We start from the raw sequence: 18,268 nt of genomic DNA on the forward strand, positions 1-18,268 counted from the left end.
GCTCCAGAAATGAAATCCCCACATTGGGACCTGCCGCCCCCAAGTCTAGTCCTTCGTCTGTCTCCGGTGAGGACAACCGAGGCAGGACGTTTGCACTGGGACTTTGTGGACGCAGCCTTCCTCCTCCGCACTGCCTCCAGGCCAGGAGTCCCTCCCCTTCCCTGGCAGGGGCTTTCACTGAGCAGAAATCCTGCCTGGAGGAAATGGAGCCTCTGGAGGAAAAGCCTGCAAGGATCCAGCTCCAGGCAAGGCTCCGGGTCCTGCTAGACATGGAGTGGAGCAGTAGGTGGCAATGGTGGCCTGAAGCTAAGCCGTAGGCGGCTGGCAGCCACCCAGCCCTTGGCCCCAGAAATAGGAGAGAACCTGGAAAACTTTGTGTTTTACAGCCAAGGTGCTCTGCAGTGGGATCAGGGCAGGAGCTGGTAGCTGAGTGCATTTGAGTTGGCTCCATGCCTCTGTTGTAAATATGCACAAACTCCAAGCAAACACAGCCGCTTCATCACCCCATTTCGGCTGACCTGTCACCCCGATTGATGTTCCTAAAATAAGATAGAACTTTAGGATCATGACCATGATCTGTCCCTTCCCTGCCTTGGCAGAGCAGGCAGCACTCCAGCTCACTGCAGGATCCCAGGACAGAAAGACAGGGTTGGATGGACGGGCAAATCAGAGGCTAGGGAGAAGCCTTCACTATAGCAGGGCTGGTAATGTGTGCATTGGGCTTTTATTGAAGTAGGATGGGTTTTGCAGTGCATATGGTTTAAAGGCTCAGAGCACAGCAGGTCACTGCGGCCGGGGATGCTGGGGAGGAGGCAGCGGTGGCAGCGTTGGGTGCAGTGACTGCGCTCCAGATGTCCAAGAGGAACCGCTCTGCCTCCTTGGCTTGAGCCACTCTGCGTGTGGCCAGGGAGCAGATGCGGGTCCCTGTTAATGAGTGCAGTGGTCCCAGGGCTCGTTACTGGGAGCACTGAGTGCTGCTGTGCTCTTCTGTGCTCGTTGGAGTGCTGAAAACCAGCCACGTGTCCAGTCCCCTTGCCTTTTTGCTCTTTGAGGGACAACAGCTTCTGCTGGCTTTTGGCTATTTAAAATGTGCAATATTACTCTCTTCTGAATAGATAAGCCTGGAATTTGAGTATCAAACAACAAAGAAAAGGGGGGAGGGAATGATTTAATAGCGCAGAGCTTTGTGTGCTGTGCCTTGATGGTGCTGGAAACACAAGGCATAGATGGGAAATGAAATTGCTCAAAGTTTTGGGATGTTCATAGCACCCAAAAGGGAGGTTTGAGGAGCTGAGCACAGACTGGGGTGCCTGAGGTTGGTGTATGCATTACTCCACAACTCAGGCAGGCTCCCTGTGGTGATTTAGGCACATGGCAGCTTTTCATTTTTGGGACAGGTGCCTGTACTGTAGCTGCAGGACACAGGCAGGGGCTGGCCATGGCTGGAGGAGGTCAGGAAAGCCAGTTCTCAGAAGGACTCTTGAGTTTGCAGGCAGCAGACATCCCTCCTCCACGCCTGCAGGCTGGGTGTCTAAAACACGGCTGTTCATCCCACAGCGTCTTCCTGAGCAGAGTGCAGATTACTTTGGGTATGGACACCTTGCAGTGGTGGCAGTGCTCTCCTTCTGGAGCAGCCAGCCAGGCTGGGGGGGGAGTGCAGATCCCCCTCCACTCCTGCTTAGAGGTCACGTTGTTAATTGAACTTAACGGGAGAGTGTAGCCCAGCTGGGCAGGGTGGGCTTGTCCCTTGTACCTGTTTCATTCAAAACAGTGACTATGAGATTGGAAACATCACTGACATGTGCAGTAGTAAAGTCAAAACAGTGTGAATGCACGTTTTTTTCTCTGACCCAGCCCTGTTAGCTTATGCTTCACTGTGAAGCTTCCTTTCTGCTTTACACATGAGGACAGCTATAGGCTAGCTCCTTTTCCCTGTACGTAGGAAGCATCTGAGTGTAGCAGTTTTTCAAGGGAAAAGCCTTTCTGCAGGATTGTTTCCCTGTACCATTTCATATATAAAGTGAAGAAGCACCTGGATTTGTAAGGATGTTGTCAACATCCATTTGCAGTTCATGCAGCCACAGCAGGCAGCACAGACAGGGCCAACAAGTTTAGGTTTGAACTTCAATCCAAGACCTAATAAGCAACTCATTCTCACATGGACAATTTAACTACAGGAGGCTAAACATTTCCTAGGAGAAATTCCTAGGAAAGTGTTTGTACCTTTCCCCCTGGAGGACCCTCCATTAATTTAAGTCTTTATGCATTACTCCTTTTCTCTATAGAAACGCTAATGAAGAACAGACTGGAAGATGTTACCTCACTTGGCTTTTGGGAAGGCACTGGGCAACAGTTTTCAAAGTAGGAGCAAAGAGAAGCAAAGGCATGTTTTTGTAGGTCATTTATTGATTTCTCCAACAAATAAGGCCACACACATACACACACACGCTTTGTAGTATCTATCATTACACAAGCTCGGTGAATGACCCACATTTCATCCTCAGCAGCACATGTACTAAAACGCAAATTGGAAACCCTGATAGCTGCACAGGAACTGTTAAATAGAGAAGGCTAGCCTTCAGCCCAAATTTGGTACTAGAAGCATGTTTTGCACTGGAGCACAGAAAGCAGAGACATTGTCCAGTGAGGAGCTGGTCTGGAGTGGAGCATCAGGATGTCAGAGTCAGGATGCCAGTTTGTGCACTGCTACAGTGATGCTGTCATGCTTCTGGATCATGATATTCCTAGAACAAGGAAAGTGAGACAGTTGAGAAGCCAGCTATGAGAGCAGAAGCTGACTTGGATGGAAAACCAGATGGGCAGCTCTGTGCTAGACCTCTCAGTTGCTGCATCTCTTCCCATCGCTCCCAGGAAGAGTGCTGGAAAAGTCTTCACTAACAAAACTAGCATAAAAATGATACCATGTCATGGGCTAAATTATCCATGGAGATCCCAACAGCAGAATTATCATGCTGGAGTAGCCACCAGCCCCTGAAAGGTTTCCTTCAGCTTTTACAATTCCTGTTATTTGAGGTCCCATTAGTCTAGTATTTCCCATGCCTATTTGTGACTGTCCTCTCCATGTAGCTTTGGAGATGGAGCTTTCTCCAAGTCTTCCAGTTTACTAAAAGAGAGAGAGCACTGCTCTAGAGATTTGACCCCCCCCAAGGAGATCCCAAAAGATGGGGGCAAAAGTGAATGCAGAGAAAAGCAGCACCCCCAGGTTGGATGCTCACCCGCTGTCTGACTCCAGGCATACCACAGGTATATCGGTTGGGTCGGAGGTGAGCTTGGCTGCCTGCTGGGCGAGGACAGAGATGACGCCGGCGTGCTCATCTGAGAGTGTTCCTCGGCCTGTGAGGCAAGGGAGATGCTGACTAAAACCATGCGCACACGTGAAGCAGCCCCCACATACAGCCAGATGGATCTGCTCCTGCCAGTCCCCACTGTCCCTCTACAGGCTGACACAGCACCCCTCCAACCTGTGGCCCCTCCAAGAAAAATTGATTTTAAGTGTCAGGAACAGGTTGAGGTTTACAATTATAGAATATCCCAAGCTGGAAGGGACCCACACAGACCATCAAGTGCAACTCCTAGTCCCACGCAGAATCACCCCAAAATCAAACCCTCTGTCTGAGAGCATTGTGCAAACACTTCTTGAACTCTGGCAGGCTCGATGCTGTGACCACTGCCCTGGGCAGCCTGTCCCAGTGCCCGACCACCTCTGGGTGCAGAACCTCTCCTTAACCCCCGTCCTGACCCTCCCCTGTCCCAGCTCCAAGCCGTTCCCTCGGGTCCTGTCGCTGTCCCCAGAGAGCAGAGCTCAGCGCCTGACCCTCTGCTCCCCTTGTGAGGGAGCCGCAGGCCGCCATGAGGCCTCCTCTCGGCCTGCTCTGGGATGAGCAAACCCAGGTGCCTCAGCCGCCCCTCACACGCCTTCCTCCCTAGACCCTTCCCCGCCGCTGTTGCTCCTCTCCAGGCGCTCCAACAGCTCCAAATTCCGGTACCGCGGCACCGGGAGCTGCAGGCAGCGCTGGAGGTGCGGCTGTGCCTGAGTGCAGCGGGGCGATCCCTTCCCTTTCCCTTTCCCTTTCCCTTTCTCTTTCCCCTTCCCTTTCCCTTCCCTTCCCCTCCCTCCGCCGGCCCGGAGCAACCCCGCGGCCCTCGGGGCCCGCTCCCGGTCCCGGCCCCGGCCCAGTTACTCACATCCCAGGTTGAGGCCCTGCGAGTCGGTGCACAGGACGCCCACCACGGCCGGGCTCTTCATGCTGCGGGCAGAGAGCGGCGGTGAGCGCCGGGGCAGCGCCGGGAGCCCCCCCGTCCCCCGGTGCCGTCCCCCCGCCCCCCGGTGCCGCCCCCCCCTCCCCTACGTGTCCTCCAGGTGCTGCTCCAGGGTCCCCTCCATGCCGCCAACCCCGCGCCTTCGCTTCCGCCCTGCTCCGGCAACTCCTGGCAGCGGCGCCAGTCACGTGACGCGCGCGGACGGTGGCGCCGCGGGTCCAAAAGGCGCGCCGAGGTGCGCGAAGGGCTCGTGGGGGAGGCGAGGGACCCCACGCGTGACCTGCTCCCCGCGCCTCCCACGCCCGGCAGCCTCCGGGCCTGAGCCCGAGCCCTCGGGGGCTGGCTACGAAAGCGGGGCGCGCGTCTCCTCGCCCCCCCTCCCCCCCCCCCCCCCCGCAAGCCGGGCCCACCGGCGCGTGAGCCCCACGCGCGACCGCGGAGCGACACGGGGGGGGGCCCGGGCCCAGGCGGCGCCGGAGGGGGCCGGTGACGGGGCCTCGGAGCCGGCTGGCGGCAGCCCAGGTGTGCCTGGCAACGGATCTCGCCTTGTCAGGCTGGAAAATTAAAATGTTATTGATGGGGGGTGTGCAGTGCAGTGGTGATTTTTCTTTTTTCTTTTTTTATTAATTATTATTATTATTTATTTATTTATTTATTTTTTTACATATTTCTTCTCTCGGTTTTGCTGGGAGTCAGCAGCAGGTGCCTTGATCCCACCTGCCCACGGGCTCCCTGCTGCGCCCCAAACAGCCCTGTTTGGAGCCATTGGCACAGCCCTGGGGAGCACCAAGGCAGGACACAGACGTGGCTGTGCCCACCCAGGCCAGGGGCTGCAGCCTCACAGCCCTGCAGGGACCTTCGCGAGGAAACCTCCCCCAAACCACAGCTCGTAGTCCACTCCCTGGAGAAAGGCTTTGGGATTTCTGGTGGGGGGATTTCTGGAGGCTGGGAGTAATCGTTTCAAAACCAGGTGGAGGAGACTTCAGCAAAGCAACAGAACAGCTGCCACTTCAAAAGAAACGCTGGTCTTTGGCAGGGAAAATGGCTGGGCTATTTTTAGTCAGTTAAATTGACAATTTAGCATTGCACTGATGCTCTGCAAGAGAAACTTTTCTAGCAGAGACAGCAGGGACTAAACCTGTAACGTCGTTGGAGAGCCTAGCTGCCATGGGGGTGGTATCTCGCAGTCCAGGGCTGGTAAAATCTCGCTAACTAGATCAAAATCACAAACCCTGCTTTGCTTTCCTGTCCTTGTGTCAAGGAGCTTTACCACATCCTGGGCTTGCGTGGCCCTGGCCGGTGGGAACAAGCTCGGTCATGACCAAATCCAGGCGGGACCATGGGAGCCCAGGACCATGCGATGGTCATGGGTGGGTATTTGAATAGACTAATGCTATTTTCGTAAATCTTGTTATTTCTTGTTGCAGGACTGTGATGGGGGCTCGTGTCACAGAGCTGTGTGGGGCATGGCAGTGAGTGATGAATGGCCTCCTCTGTGGGGACATCGCCTTGTGGAGGCTGTGGGGTTTTATGGCTCCTCTCTCACCTGACAGATGCAGTCCTGGGTGCACTTTGGTGGTTTTGGGGAAGGGCCCCAGAGTGAGCGTGTTGGGGTTTTGCTGATGCACACATGCAAAAAAAGCAAATTTTGCAGATGTGGAAGATGTCACTGTGGGAGCTGGCCAGCCTAGGTTATGATGCCAGCATCTGTAAACTGCTCTGTCCCTTGCACCCTCCCAGGATGTATAAACAAAACCAGAAGTCGATAATTCCACCTGTTTCTGCCTTTTTAGCCACTTTAGCAATCCCTAGTCATGTTTCTGTGTGCTCTCAAGAGACATTCCAAATACAGGTATGGGGGACATACTTCAAACCTTAAATCAAGATATATTTACACATTCTGTTCATGTACAAACATGCTTTCATTACTGAAAAATATATTATTCACTCTCTGTCTTGTTTTATTGTCACAAATAAATGCAGATGAGTCTATCTTTCTACAGGGTACTTATCACAGACCCACACTATTACATATTATACTCTTACCATCATGGATGTGCCAGGCTAACCTTTTCCTTTTATTTTCTTTTAGCTCAATAATCACAATTTCTTACTTCAGTTCTTAAGTACACCTGTCAGGGATAAATATGTATGTACTTGGAAAATCCAGCTGTGTTGGCTTAGTTGAAAAATAATCCTGGGAAATAGATGAGGGTGGATGACTGCTTGGTGTTTTTTTTTTTTTTTTTTTCCCCACCCTACGTGGGGAAAATATTTCTTCTATGATGTTAAGAGATTTAGGTCTCATCTGCTTATTCTGAGATCATCAGGGGGAGACAAAAAAAAACCAAACACACATTGGAGGAGAGGGAAGGGGGTATATAGGGTGCAGGACTGCAGTCAGCACAGGCAGACGGCACCATGCGACGGCTCCTGCAGACCATCTTCTTGCTCCTGCTGCTGCCCTTGCTCCGTGGCGCTGTCATCACGGGGGTAAGTGCAGTCTCACTGCTCCTGTGCCCAGCCTGGGGTGGGGTTTGGGGTTGTTTTGCCATTTTTTTTGTCTTTTTTTTTTTTTTTTTGGAAATAGGGCAGAAATTGTGCTTGTCACCCTGGGGGTTGCAGTTATAACACTGTAATTAGATCTTCTTGCTCTCCAGAGTTCATTGCACAGGTTTTGTGCTTAATCTTTATCAATTACCAGTTTATCTTGCTTTATCTGTGTGGAGCGAAGCGCAAGGAGCAGCAGCTGTATATGCTACCCTGAGTTCAAGTTGCTTTGAACTTGCCCTGCCGTCCCCCACCCGTGTGGTGCAAAGTCAAATTGGATGTAAAACCAACTCCCTGCCTCTCTCTCTCCCCCCCCCCCCCTTCCTTGCACTGAGAAAATGATCAGGAGAGGCACTGGAATGCCAGTGGTGCCTTTCACTGTTTGCTTTAGGTATTTTTTAGTTTATTACTTGCTTTCTCAGTGCGTCAGTTCTGTTCCCTATCAATCCTTGCTTTTCTGCCTGTGCTGCTCTTTGCACACGAGTGTAGTCACCCCAGAGCACAGCTTTTTCCCTCCTTTTCTTTTCTAAGCACTACATTCTTTACTGAAAGGGTTGTTAGTCTTTACCAAAAGGGTTGTTAGACGTTGGAACAGGCTGCCCAGGGAAGTGGTGGAGTCACCATCCCTGGAAGTCTTTAAAAGACGTTTAGATGTAGAGCGTAGGGATATGGTTTAGTGGGGACTGTTAGCGTTAGGTCAGAGGTTGGACTCGATGATCTTGAGGTCTCTTCCAACCTGGAAATTCTGTGATTCTGTGACTGTGATTGGACTCAGCACACAGGAAAATGAGGAAGTTTGCAAAGCTTTCCAAATAGGGAAAAAAATACCTTGATGGGGACTGTGTTCCAAGCAAGGGCTTGGAGCATCTTGGATTGTCTTTCACCCTCCCAAGTTGAGACAAGTTTTTAAGAGGAGGGAAATGTCTGGTTGAATTGAAAGAGGCCAGGTGCTCTCTCTGCTGTGTTTGGGTGCTGGTGGGGCTCAGCGGAGTGTGCAGCCCCTGGTGATTGAGGAAAGAGGCTGCATTGAGAGAGAGCCAAGCCATGGTCCATCGCCACTGGGAGCTGATTTTTAACATTATTTGGGTGCTAAGAGGTGCTTTGGGTGCTCTGGGAGATTCAGGTTCCCTTAGGGGGTTGAGCTGGGAAGCTGCAAACTTCTCCCCCAGGCATGGCTCCCTCCCTGCACATGTGGGGTTTTCCTGGTTTTACACCCTGTTTCCAGACTGTGCCCTGCCCAAAAACCCCTGCAGCCAAATGGGAAAGCTGTGAGCATCCCTCACCTCTCCCTTAAATCCCCATGCAGGATTTGCACCCAGTCACCCGGGAGCAGATTTCTTGGCTGCTCCCCAAGGGATTTTGGGGGCAGACACACTGACCTCCTCCCCCCCATCACCTTTGTGTCTCTCCCAGGCCTGCGAGCGGGACCTGCAGTGCGGCAGCGGGACGTGCTGTGCTGTCAGCCTCTGGCTCCGGGGTCTGCGGATGTGCACCCCCCTGGGGCAGCAGGGGGACGAGTGCCACCCTTTCAGCCACAAGGTACCGGAGGGGGGGAGGTCCATGGGTGGGGGAAACGGGGCAGTTCAGGGACCCTGGGCCAAACATTAGCTTGGCTCTTTCAGGGCACTGAGCTCCATATGTGGGAGAAAAACTCAACTAATGCCCTGGGGTGGCGAGGGGGCTGGGATGCATTTGGGACGAGGCTGGAGGCAGCATTGTGGGGGTTCCCAGGCTGGCGTGATGCAGCTGCTTTCATCCTCTGAAGTGTTTTCTGCTCCCGCTGTCTGTCCCTGCCACCCTAAACCCTGCTGCCATGCGCCAGTGGTGCCTGGGGAGCTGGGGCTGAGTCGCCCAGCACATCTGTTTAAATGAAAGTGCTCCAAATTGACTTGTAAATGCTCTGCCAAGCAAGGAGAAGCCAAGTTAATACTGCAGAGTCACCCAAGAGCTGCAATCTTTGTTGGATAAGAAGCATTTGGATTATCCTGAGCTGCCATTCCTCTTCTGAGTGCATTCAGTGCCAGACACCCAGCCGGGGGGGAGGGGGTGAGGTTCTGCCTCCGGGCCCGCGGATCGATTTTGCATGGTGGTAGTGATTTAGTGATGCTGTGCCTTCTTTTCCTGCTCATATGAGGAGTGAGCAAAGGCAGAAGGATCAGAAATTAATTTCAGGCATACCCATTAAACTCCTGAGAAGCAGCAGAGAGAAATTCCCAGGGCTTTCGTTACATTTGATAGTTTTTCTTACCTGCTTGCATCCCAAGGGCTGACACAGGGGTGACGCAGGGGGGATTTCCCCATCCTCTCTCCTGTTTCTCTCTGTAGGTCCCATTCTTGGGGAAGCGCCAGCACCACACCTGCCCCTGTTTGCCCAACTTCATCTGCTCCAGGTTCCTTGATGGCCGCTACCGTTGCTCGCTTGACTTCAAGAACATTGACTTTTAGGTGATGGAGCTGTGAGTTTCATCCTGGCTGCCAGCCCGCAGTGGCCATTTTTTGCTCCCTCCTGTGGCTTAATGCACTGTTCCACCATGCAACCCTAAAACTTTGTTATAAGCTATGTATATGGAGAAACCGAGGCACAGTTGGGCCAAGCTGCTCTGGCACATTGGTTAGCAAAGCTCTGCCCCAAAGCAGAGCCCTGTCCTGCAGAGGAGCGGACAGAGGACAGGACACGTCCTCTTTTTTGTTGGCCTCAACAAACATTTCAGAGGATATTGTCTGGCTGTAACAGATGCTGTCAGATACATTTCACCTCCATCCTTTATTTTATCAAAATAAAGGGTGATGAAATTTGGAAAGAGTGAGAACACAGAACTCCCACCTCTGCAGCCAAGTGCTTCCTCCCATGGGGTTTGCTCCAGTGCAAAATAAAATCTGGGAGGTGAAGCTGATTGGCACCATTGCACCTGCCAAAGTGTCTGCAAGAGTGAAGCCAGCAGGAGGAGGTGGCAGTGGCAACCTGAGCTCCTTTTTGGGAGGCTGAGGAGCGTTGGCTGCAGAGCTCAAGGTACCTTCCTTTGCACAGCCCCTTCCTGCTGCCTCCAAAATGAACGGTGATCTTTGGCTGCTTTCACTAGAAATTCATTTCAGGGAAGGGGAGATTTTTGGCCGTGCCAAGCCATCCCATTTTCATATTTTGCAGGCCAAAGAGGGGAATGGAAAGCTTATTTCTGCACTTTTCAACTGTGCAGGAAAAAAAAAAAACAAAAAAAAAAAAACAAAAAAAAAACAAAAGGAAAGTCAGAGGAGCAGAAATTTCCCTTTGTGAGAATCTGAGCTTTTTGACTGACAACCAAACTTCAGCTTCTTCCCAAGCCAACACAAACCCAAAGCCTCTGCAGTGCCCCTGTAGCCTCCCAGCTGCGCTGGCTCCTGTGCAGTTCCTCCTGCACAAATCTGCTTTGTGATTGATGCAAGACAATTCCTGTTGTGATTGTGTGTTTTCCACATATTTCCTCCTGGAAGCAGCTCTGAAAGCTGGTGATGAATGAGCTAATGCCTGCAATTAAAAGCCCATCAATTGTCTTGTGTAATTAAGGGTTGGGCTTTCCCCAACATTCAAGCTTTGGTGCAAAGCATCTTCCAATGCAACTTCTTTAGCAGGGGGTGAAGCAGAGCTGGCTGGAGCTGCCTGATGTGGGTCTTTGGGACATGAGAAGTTTTCCAGGCTCAGCAGCTGCCTGAGGTTCAGGCACTATGCTGGCTTCCTTTTATGCTGGTCAAATTTGAGAGGAAAAGGGGACATTAAATTTAATTAAATGTTTTTGTTGTTGTTGTTGTTAATTTAGGTCCTAAAGGTTATCTCAGACACATGCTTTCAGTTCCCCTCCTAAAACACATGGCCTGCCTTATTTGACCATCCCTTTGACTTCCCAAAGTAACCTCCACCAGCTTGAGGAGAAATATATAAAAATAAAAAAGAATAATCAGCATTAACAGAAAAAAAAATGTTTCCTTTAAAGAAGTGGCAACGCTTAAGCGAGAAGCTTGTTTTGGAGTGTGAAAGCACTTGGACGCAGAGCTGCTGCCTGGGAAGCTGCAGGGGATTACCTTCGGGAGCAGCGCCTTGCGTCATGGAAGGGAGCTGAGCTGCAAACCCCTCCTGTGGCCTGGGTACCCCTTTTTGCTGGATTATGCTGGGTTTTGGTGCTATTGTAGCAACAATTTCTATTTCTAAGGACACCAATTGTTTTTCTGTGGCAGATGCTGTGTTAATGTAGAATGTAAAATAACTGAGATTAGGTGAAAGCTTCCCCACACTTGTGTGTCCCTCAAAAAAGATTGTAAATTGGATGAAAATAAAACACTGCAATGACTGGGTTTTATTTATTTATTTATGTGAAGAAAGACTTACCTCAATAGGCAGCTTGGATAAAACAACAAACAAATGCATTTCATTGATTTTGAGGGCATTTGCCCATTGCTTGGCATAGGACACAAAGGCAGAAGGGCTCTGGAGCTGTCCTGGACAGACCCTTTTCCCCATATGGAAGGGGTCCCCATAGCAACAGGGGGAAGGGGGTAGTGGGAATCAAAACAAACAAACAAACAAAAAACCATGATACTATTACTATTTTGTAGCAGTGTAAAAAATACATAGCTTCATGTTTGGGGTTTCTTTTATTATGTTGCGTTGTTTCACTTGCTTCTTCTGGTTTTTCTACAGATTGTCATTGCCAATCTCCTGGTGGCTTTAATCTGCAGGAGATCACAGTTTAGTGGGAAATCACTCAATGACAACAGCAAGTCTCCCCCCTGCATTTTTTCATCCTAAGAGCTGCCATGCAAGAAAACCTCTGTGCACACTCTCAGAGGGGATAAAACATATGTAGCGAAGCAAAAGCTCACGTCCTCCCGCGGGACGTGGGGAAAAGCCGACACAGCCCTTAACCTAGAGCACTAGTGGCTGTTTGCCTCACATGCTTGTTTCCCACTGCGGTGTGGTGCCAAGCACCCCCTTGCCTGCTGGAACGTCCTCCCTGCAATGTCCTGGCTTCAAGGTGAACTGCGCCCAGCAACAAATGGCTTGTGGCAGCACCACAGTGCCAGCGCCGTGCCCAGGGGATGCTCGCTCCCAGCACTGGATATTCAACACCCGATGTAACCGCAATGTGGTTACTAAAGAGCATCATGCAATTTCCCCCTAAAATCCACATCAAATTCACCCTGCTTTTACAGCAAGAAGAAATCAAGCCTCCTGCTGCTTGAATTTCTCTTTCAAGTCTGGGAATGCAGCATTGCTCCCACCCAAATCTCTCCTGTCAGCAACTCATGGTGCCCTGGAGTGATTTGCTGCTCCTGGCAGTTGGATGGGGCCATGTTTTTTGCCTTTGGCTCTGCAAGACAAAACCATGGTGCTCACTGGGGCTTCAGATCAGATGCCCTATAAGGGGTGCAGTTTGGGTCTTCCAAGTCCTTCTTTGAATGGCACTGGGACAGTCGTAACTCCAACAGCAGCCCTCGAGAAGTCAATTTGGTATAGGTAGGGTTGAGTGTGGATTTTGAGGGCTTCAGCTGGAGAGGTTTTGTTTCCCAGGGTGGTTTCTGGGATGTGCCATGGTGTGTCTGACCAGATGGGAAGGGGCTTTCCTTGTGTGAGACCAAAGCTGGACGCATCCCTGGAGCAGCCAGGGGCTGTTTTTCCATCCAGTGCAGCCCAGCCCATTCCCAATTCTGTACTAATCAATGGGACAATTTCAGCTGGTTCCCATAATGCTGCTGAAGAAATCACTATTAATTCTTGCTTTACTCTATTACAAAAGCAGGGCCCATTGCAGAAAGCTGCCTTACCCTGCAGCAATGGGAGTGGACCTTCCCAGCAGTTCAGGGGCATTTAGCATCACTTCTAATCCAGGCAGTGAAAAGTCTGAGAGGGGATTCCAATGACAAACATAAAAGGAACACGACAGCTTTTCCATACTGTCGTCAGAGAAATCCTACACCCTGCTGCGATGCTGGTGGCTGCCTCCAGCTTTTGGGGCCTTTAGGTACTCAAACAGAAGCCGCCAGCACCGAGCTGATAGGAAGCTCCTTATCCCGTGGGGTACAGCATCGCCCTGCATCCTCCGTCCTCCAGCCGAGCTCTCTCGTGCTCTCCTCTTGGCCAACTGCAAAAGGTGAGCCAATGCCTTTAGCAATTATTGATGTTGCTGATAGCAGCGTACTCATTAGGCTTTTAATCTTGGTTTAATGGTCCCTGTATCACTGGGCACACAGCACATGGACAGGGGTCAGCATGGTGCGGGGTCACCTTTCTCGCAGCCTGTTTGCATATGACTTACTAATCAGTTTTGCAGATAACAGCAGGTGGCGGAGGGCCAAAACGTGCGCACAGCCCAGATGCCCATGTCCCCACACTGTACGCACATGGTGGCACCCAGTGGGACCCTCTTCTGTGTTCCTACCAGGGACAGATCCCCCTAAAGTGGGGGCAGGGAAGCATGAAGCTGGGGACCCACTATTGCTTATGTTTTGGATGCCCAGGTGTAAAGCAATGGCTAATTTTGATGCCCACAATGTGCAGATCCTTGTCAGGATGAAGGATTTGGGGTGCTAAAAGGATGAGGGGATCAGGGAGGGGGGCAGAGGGGGAGCACAGGGGTTGTGGTAGGAATTTGGCACAGAGCGCCTGGCCATCACCCCCTCACTGGGTGACGTAACGACATTGGGTGTTGTTTGCCATGGGCTCCAGTCCCTGGGTGTCACCGGGGGGGTCTTGGCTGGGTGCCCACCAGGGAGGGGACAGTTCTGTGGCAGTCCTAGCCGCCCTTGGCACCAAAGCTGGGGAGTGCTGGGACTATATAAGCCACAGGATGTTTGTCCCCTCAGCCCCGGCACAATGCAATCCCTGGTCCTTCTCTGCGTGGTCCTTGCCCTCTCTGAGGGCTTCACCAAGTAAGACCCCACAGCATCATGATGGGCTTCAGCACCAACAGTGACACTGTCAAGTGCTACTTGCAGGAGCTGCAGGCAGTGAGCTCCTGGCTAACTCTGTTTTTCTTGTTTCTTGTGCCAGGCTGCCCTTGGAAAGGGGGAAGAAACTGAGAGAGATCCTCCGGGAGAAGGGGTTGCTGCGCCACTTCTTCCAGCGCCACCGCTATGACATTGGCACAAAATTTCCGCACGCTTTTCCCAATTTAATCGACGTGGTCGCCGAGCCCCTGCTGAACACCCTGGATGTGAGTGCTGGCTTTGACCCACAGTAGTGCAGCCCTGGGGTGGTTTGTGGGATACCCATCTCTGTGTCTGTGCCATGTGCAGGCCAAACCTGATATTTTTTTTCCCCCAAAGTCTTCAGCTCACTTACTTTGCCCCTTCCCACCCATACTGTTGGCCCTGGACAGAGCCTGGACACTGAAATATCTCCTCAGCAGCTCTGAGACTCATGAGTCCCATGCATGTGCAGAAGGGGACCACAAAGGCTACAAGTGGGTCTGGGGCAGTTCCAGGCCTGGGTTCATGCCCTGAAAGCATCCTTTTGTCCTGCTGCCCTATAGATGGAGTACTACGGGACCATCTCCATTGGCACCCCACCGCAGAACTTCACAGTGGTCTTCGACACCGGCTCCTCCAACCTCTGGGTTCCCTCTGTCTCCTGTGCCAGCCCAGCTTGCCGTAAGTATCATCAGACAGGGCTCCCCATTTTGCCAGAGCTGGGATCCAACAGCACATCATGGGCTTATCTCTGCAGAATCAAACCCCGATTTTGTGGTGGCACTGCAAAGAAACCAGGGGCCCCCTAGCCAGTACAATGAGCAGACCCCATGGTGCTGGGTCCCTTCAACTCTGCAGAACATGCTGGGATGAGTGTTTGGGATGTAGCACCTACTCAATGCTGTACTCCACAGGGTGATACTCCTAGTGCTCAGTGCCTCAGTTTCCCCATCTGTCCCAAAGGGGAAATGGAATATCCTGCAGATCCTTGGCATTAGGATGCTGGAGAAGCAGCCGTAACATATGGCAAATATTTACAGCTAAATTGTTCCTGCAGCACAAGTAATAAATGGCAGGTCTAAACAGCAATTCAGCATGGTTCTTACTTCCACGCTATCCTTATGGCTCAGCCTTCCTGAAAATCTTCATTTTTGGTTCCCAATTACCTTCTAGAGAGCCATCAGATGTTTAACCCATCGCAGTCATCCACCTACAGAAGCACAGGGCAGAACCTCTCCATTCACTATGGCACTGGTGACATGGAGGGCATCGTGGGCTGCGACATTGTCACTGTGAGTGTCACAATGGCATATCAGGGGGTTCCTCTGTGCCTTCTCCACCAAATTCACACCCATATTGCAATGCCTGATCCAGCTAACTGTCATCCTCATCCCTAGGTTGCATCACTGATGGACACCAACCAGCTCTTTGGCTTGAGCATCACAGAGCCTGGCCAATTCTTTGTCCATGTTAAATTTGATGGGATCCTGGGACTGGGCTACCCAAGTCTGGCTGCTGATGGGATCACTCCAGTCTTTGATAACTTGGTGAATGAGAGCTTGCTGGAGCAGAACCTCTTTTCAGTTTATCTATCCTGGTAAGATGCATCAGCTGTGACAGCTGGGGGAAGTAGCAAATGTGTCTGGTTCAGATAATTGCATTTGCTGGTCACTCCAGCTTCTCCACTGTCACTGCTGCTATCCAGCTGTTGTCTTTGTGCCATGATGCCTAAGGGCAGGGGAATATGCTGTTGTAGTGCCAGCAATGAGGTGGGGAGTAGACGTGACTTCCCCCACGGGACTCATGGTCTCATTCTAAGGTAATTGCACAGAAGCGACATGGCAAACCCTTTGGTGTTTTCCTTTTATGCATCATCCAGTGAGACGATGGGGAGCGTGGTCATCTTCGGGGGAATTGATGAAGCTTATTTCACTGGCTCCATCAACTGGATTCCTGTCTCTTACCAGGGTTACTGGCAGATCTCCATGGACGGGTAAGGAGATGACTCTGCTGATTTATGTTCATTTCTAGCCATCACTTCTGAAGAGAACTGAGACCCATGAACATCATGGGCTTTCCACTGGCATTTAACACATTGTGGTGCAGAAAGCCAAGGAGCCAAAACCCGCAGAACTTTGGCAATTTCTACCTGATTTGGGTATGCTTTGTACAGGGACACAGCCTAGTTCTTCTCTTGCACAAAGATGAGCAGAGCAACTTACTTTGCTGGGCTTGGTTGGGTCCCAGATTGTGGCTGTTTGGTGCCTACATCTTCATTTATGCATTGGGGCTGTGATACCAGCCGTCATTGCAAACCCCAAGAAGCAGAGGGCTCAAGGAGAGGAAAGCTGTCCTAGCTCTAACTCTTATAGAACAAGTCTGAAAGTGTCATGAAGATTCATCAGGCTTAGCAGCCCCTCCCTTGTCTGTTTTTCCCTCCCTGCTGCCAGCATCATCGTGGATGGGCAGGAGATTGCGTGCAGTGGTGGCTGCCAAGCCATCGTTGACACGGGAACGTCCCTTGTGGCTGGGCCACCCTCTGACATAAGTGACATCCAGAGTGCCATTGGGGCCAGGCAGAACACGTACGGAGAGGTAAGAGCATCTGTGTCCTGCTCTGCTGGCCCTGGAGACAGCCTGGCACAAGCCTGGATCCAAGGCTGCTTCCACACACAGGCAAACAGCATCACTGCTCATGGCAAAGCAATCCTGCTGCAGTGGTACCTCCAAAGGAGAGCTCCATGAGACTCTCCCAGTCTTTAGTTTTTACCAGCAAAATCAAAAACCTTCCCGCCTCACCAGCTGAATGTGTTGCTTCTTACCTAAGAGCCTCTTTCCTCTGCTCCCTGCAGTACAATGTGAATTGTAGCTACATCTCTGCCATGCCTGATGTTGTCTTTGTCATCAATGGGGTTCAGTATCCAGTATCTGCCTCAGCTTACACTGAGCAGGTAAGGAGGAGTGAGTACCCAGCTTCCAAGAGCCTGTCTCTACATTCTTTTATTTTCTCCAATGGCTCTCATCACTTTGGCCTCTCCCATTCCTGTGGGGGACAGCAGGTGGATGGCCATGGGCCTCCAGAGCGACCTGACGAAAGGCACTAACCCACATTTTTCCCCTTTGCCTTCTCTTGCTCAAATGCAGAACAATGAAGAAGCATGTATCAGTGGTTTCCAGAACACCTCTGCGGACCTCTGGATCTTGGGAGATGTCTTCATCAGAGTGTACTACAGCATCTTTGACCGGGCCAACAACCGTGTTGGACTGGCCAAGGCTGTTTAAAACTACTGTGATGCCAGCAGTGCTGTGGTTTGATCACTCAACCAGACCACAACCATATTTTTTGGAGCAGCAAGAGATCTTCTCTCATAAGGAATCCCTTGCTCACACACGAATAAAGTGTTGATGATATAGAGATGGTGGCTGCACATTTATTTGTGATAAAAAGGCAGGAATTATGAAGGAGGTGTCATACAGTTACTGCTTCATGGTGGCTTCAGAGTATTCAGTCAACTCTACAAGACTGGGGCCTTTGGGAGCCGTGGTTGTGGCTGGGAAGGGCTGAAAACTAGGTCAAGTCAAGGCTGTCTCTTGTACTGGGGCTGCATCAAATAAGCGGTTCTGAAAAAAACAAATTTACTACCAGGGAGGATAAACTCTCCATCCCAAACACAGCCCAACTCAGAGCAGATCTCTGGAAACCCACACCCAAGGGGACAGCTTGGAGACAGTTCATGCTCATTGTATACTTGCCCATTGTGAAACTTTTACAGAAGAGCATCCACAGCTGCTTGTGTGTAGCAGTGATGTCTCATTTCGGTTTCCATGGTTTAGAGTAATCCATTCACACTTAGTTTTCTTTCCCCCAGCAGAATCTCAATTTAAGGTCCTTTTCAAAATAACAAACCAGCCTGTGCTCTCAGACTGGTACTAAGAGATTGGAAACACCAACTAATCCTCAGTTATAGGCCTTGATACTGTTGAGGGGGAATAAAAGAACAACTAATACTTTTATCTTATACTCTTCCAACCCCACACCCCACACCCCCCCACAATGGTCAGGATGATTCCTTCCCTAATTTTGCTTCATTCCTCTCAAAGAGCAGTTCTCATTTTTGAAAAGGAAATTACCACCATCCACATAAAACCCTGTTAAAACTGGAGGCTGTCTCTTTCCTCCCTAGCAGCTGTAGTGAAAGTGCTCAGCAGGAGGCTGGAAGAGAACTTCAGGCATGACCACTGCTTCTGCCTTTCTGCTGGGCTGGGAGATTAGGGGCTGGCTGCCTGATTTATTAATAGACAAGGCTCCACCACTGATGGGGCCAAGAGGCTGTTTACCCAATGGGACCAGCTCTGGATGATATGGAGGGACAAGTCTGGGTGATCAGAAAGGAATTTCTCTCCCCTCTCACTGTTAAAACCTCATCTGGAGGGAGGTGTCCCTGCCCGTGGCAGGGGTTTTGGAACCCAATGATCTTTAAGGTCCCACACATTCTAACCC

The 18,268-nt window shown here is 51.0% G+C and overlaps 3 protein-coding genes across 3 annotated transcripts; 2 read left to right on the forward strand and 1 right to left on the reverse strand.

The window, feature by feature from the left end:
* Positions 1-2,392: 2,392 nt before the first annotated feature.
* LAMTOR5 (late endosomal/lysosomal adaptor, MAPK and MTOR activator 5) lies at positions 2,393-4,463 on the reverse strand. The gene is made up of 4 exons (XM_084301745.1): positions 4,371-4,463; positions 4,207-4,268; positions 3,237-3,354; positions 2,393-2,744 (listed from the first exon to the last, which is right to left on the reverse strand). Exons 1-4 carry the CDS (start codon positions 4,403-4,405, stop codon positions 2,684-2,686), a joined length of 276 nt encoding a protein of 91 aa, XP_084157871.1. The 5' UTR covers positions 4,406-4,463; the 3' UTR covers positions 2,393-2,683.
* A 2,239-nt stretch (positions 4,464-6,702) lies between these two features.
* Positions 6,703-9,276, forward strand: PROK1 (prokineticin 1; the record flags this gene model as incomplete). Its single annotated transcript, XM_084301988.1, has 3 exons — positions 6,703-6,774; positions 8,245-8,370; positions 9,157-9,276. 3 exons carry the CDS (start codon positions 6,703-6,705, stop codon positions 9,274-9,276), a joined length of 318 nt encoding a protein of 105 aa, XP_084158114.1.
* A 4,396-nt stretch (positions 9,277-13,672) lies between these two features.
* On the forward strand, positions 13,673-17,049 carry LOC311218966 (embryonic pepsinogen; the record flags this gene model as incomplete). The annotated part of the gene is made up of 9 exons (XM_084301905.1): positions 13,673-13,728; positions 13,850-14,012; positions 14,331-14,448; positions 14,941-15,059; positions 15,165-15,364; positions 15,647-15,760; positions 16,218-16,362; positions 16,620-16,718; positions 16,912-17,049. 9 exons carry the CDS (start codon positions 13,673-13,675, stop codon positions 17,047-17,049), a joined length of 1,152 nt encoding a protein of 383 aa, XP_084158031.1.
* Positions 17,050-18,268: the final 1,219 nt, after the last annotated feature.

Source organism: Netta rufina (genome assembly GCF_964035555.1).
Source record: "Netta rufina genome assembly, chromosome: 26".
Lineage (NCBI taxonomy): Eukaryota > Metazoa > Chordata > Aves > Anseriformes > Anatidae > Netta > Netta rufina.

Coding starts and splice junctions, on each gene's coding strand:
- LAMTOR5 (XM_084301745.1), bottom strand. CDS start 4,405: ATGGAGGGGACCCTGGAGCAGCACCTGGAGGACAC. Junction 4,269..4,370: donor GAGCAGCACCTGGAGGACAC/GTAGGGGAGGGG, acceptor CTCTGCCCGCAG/CATGAAGAGCCCGGCCGTGG. Junction 3,355..4,206: donor GCAGGGCCTCAACCTGGGAT/GTGAGTAACTGG, acceptor CTTGCCTCACAG/GCCGAGGAACACTCTCAGAT.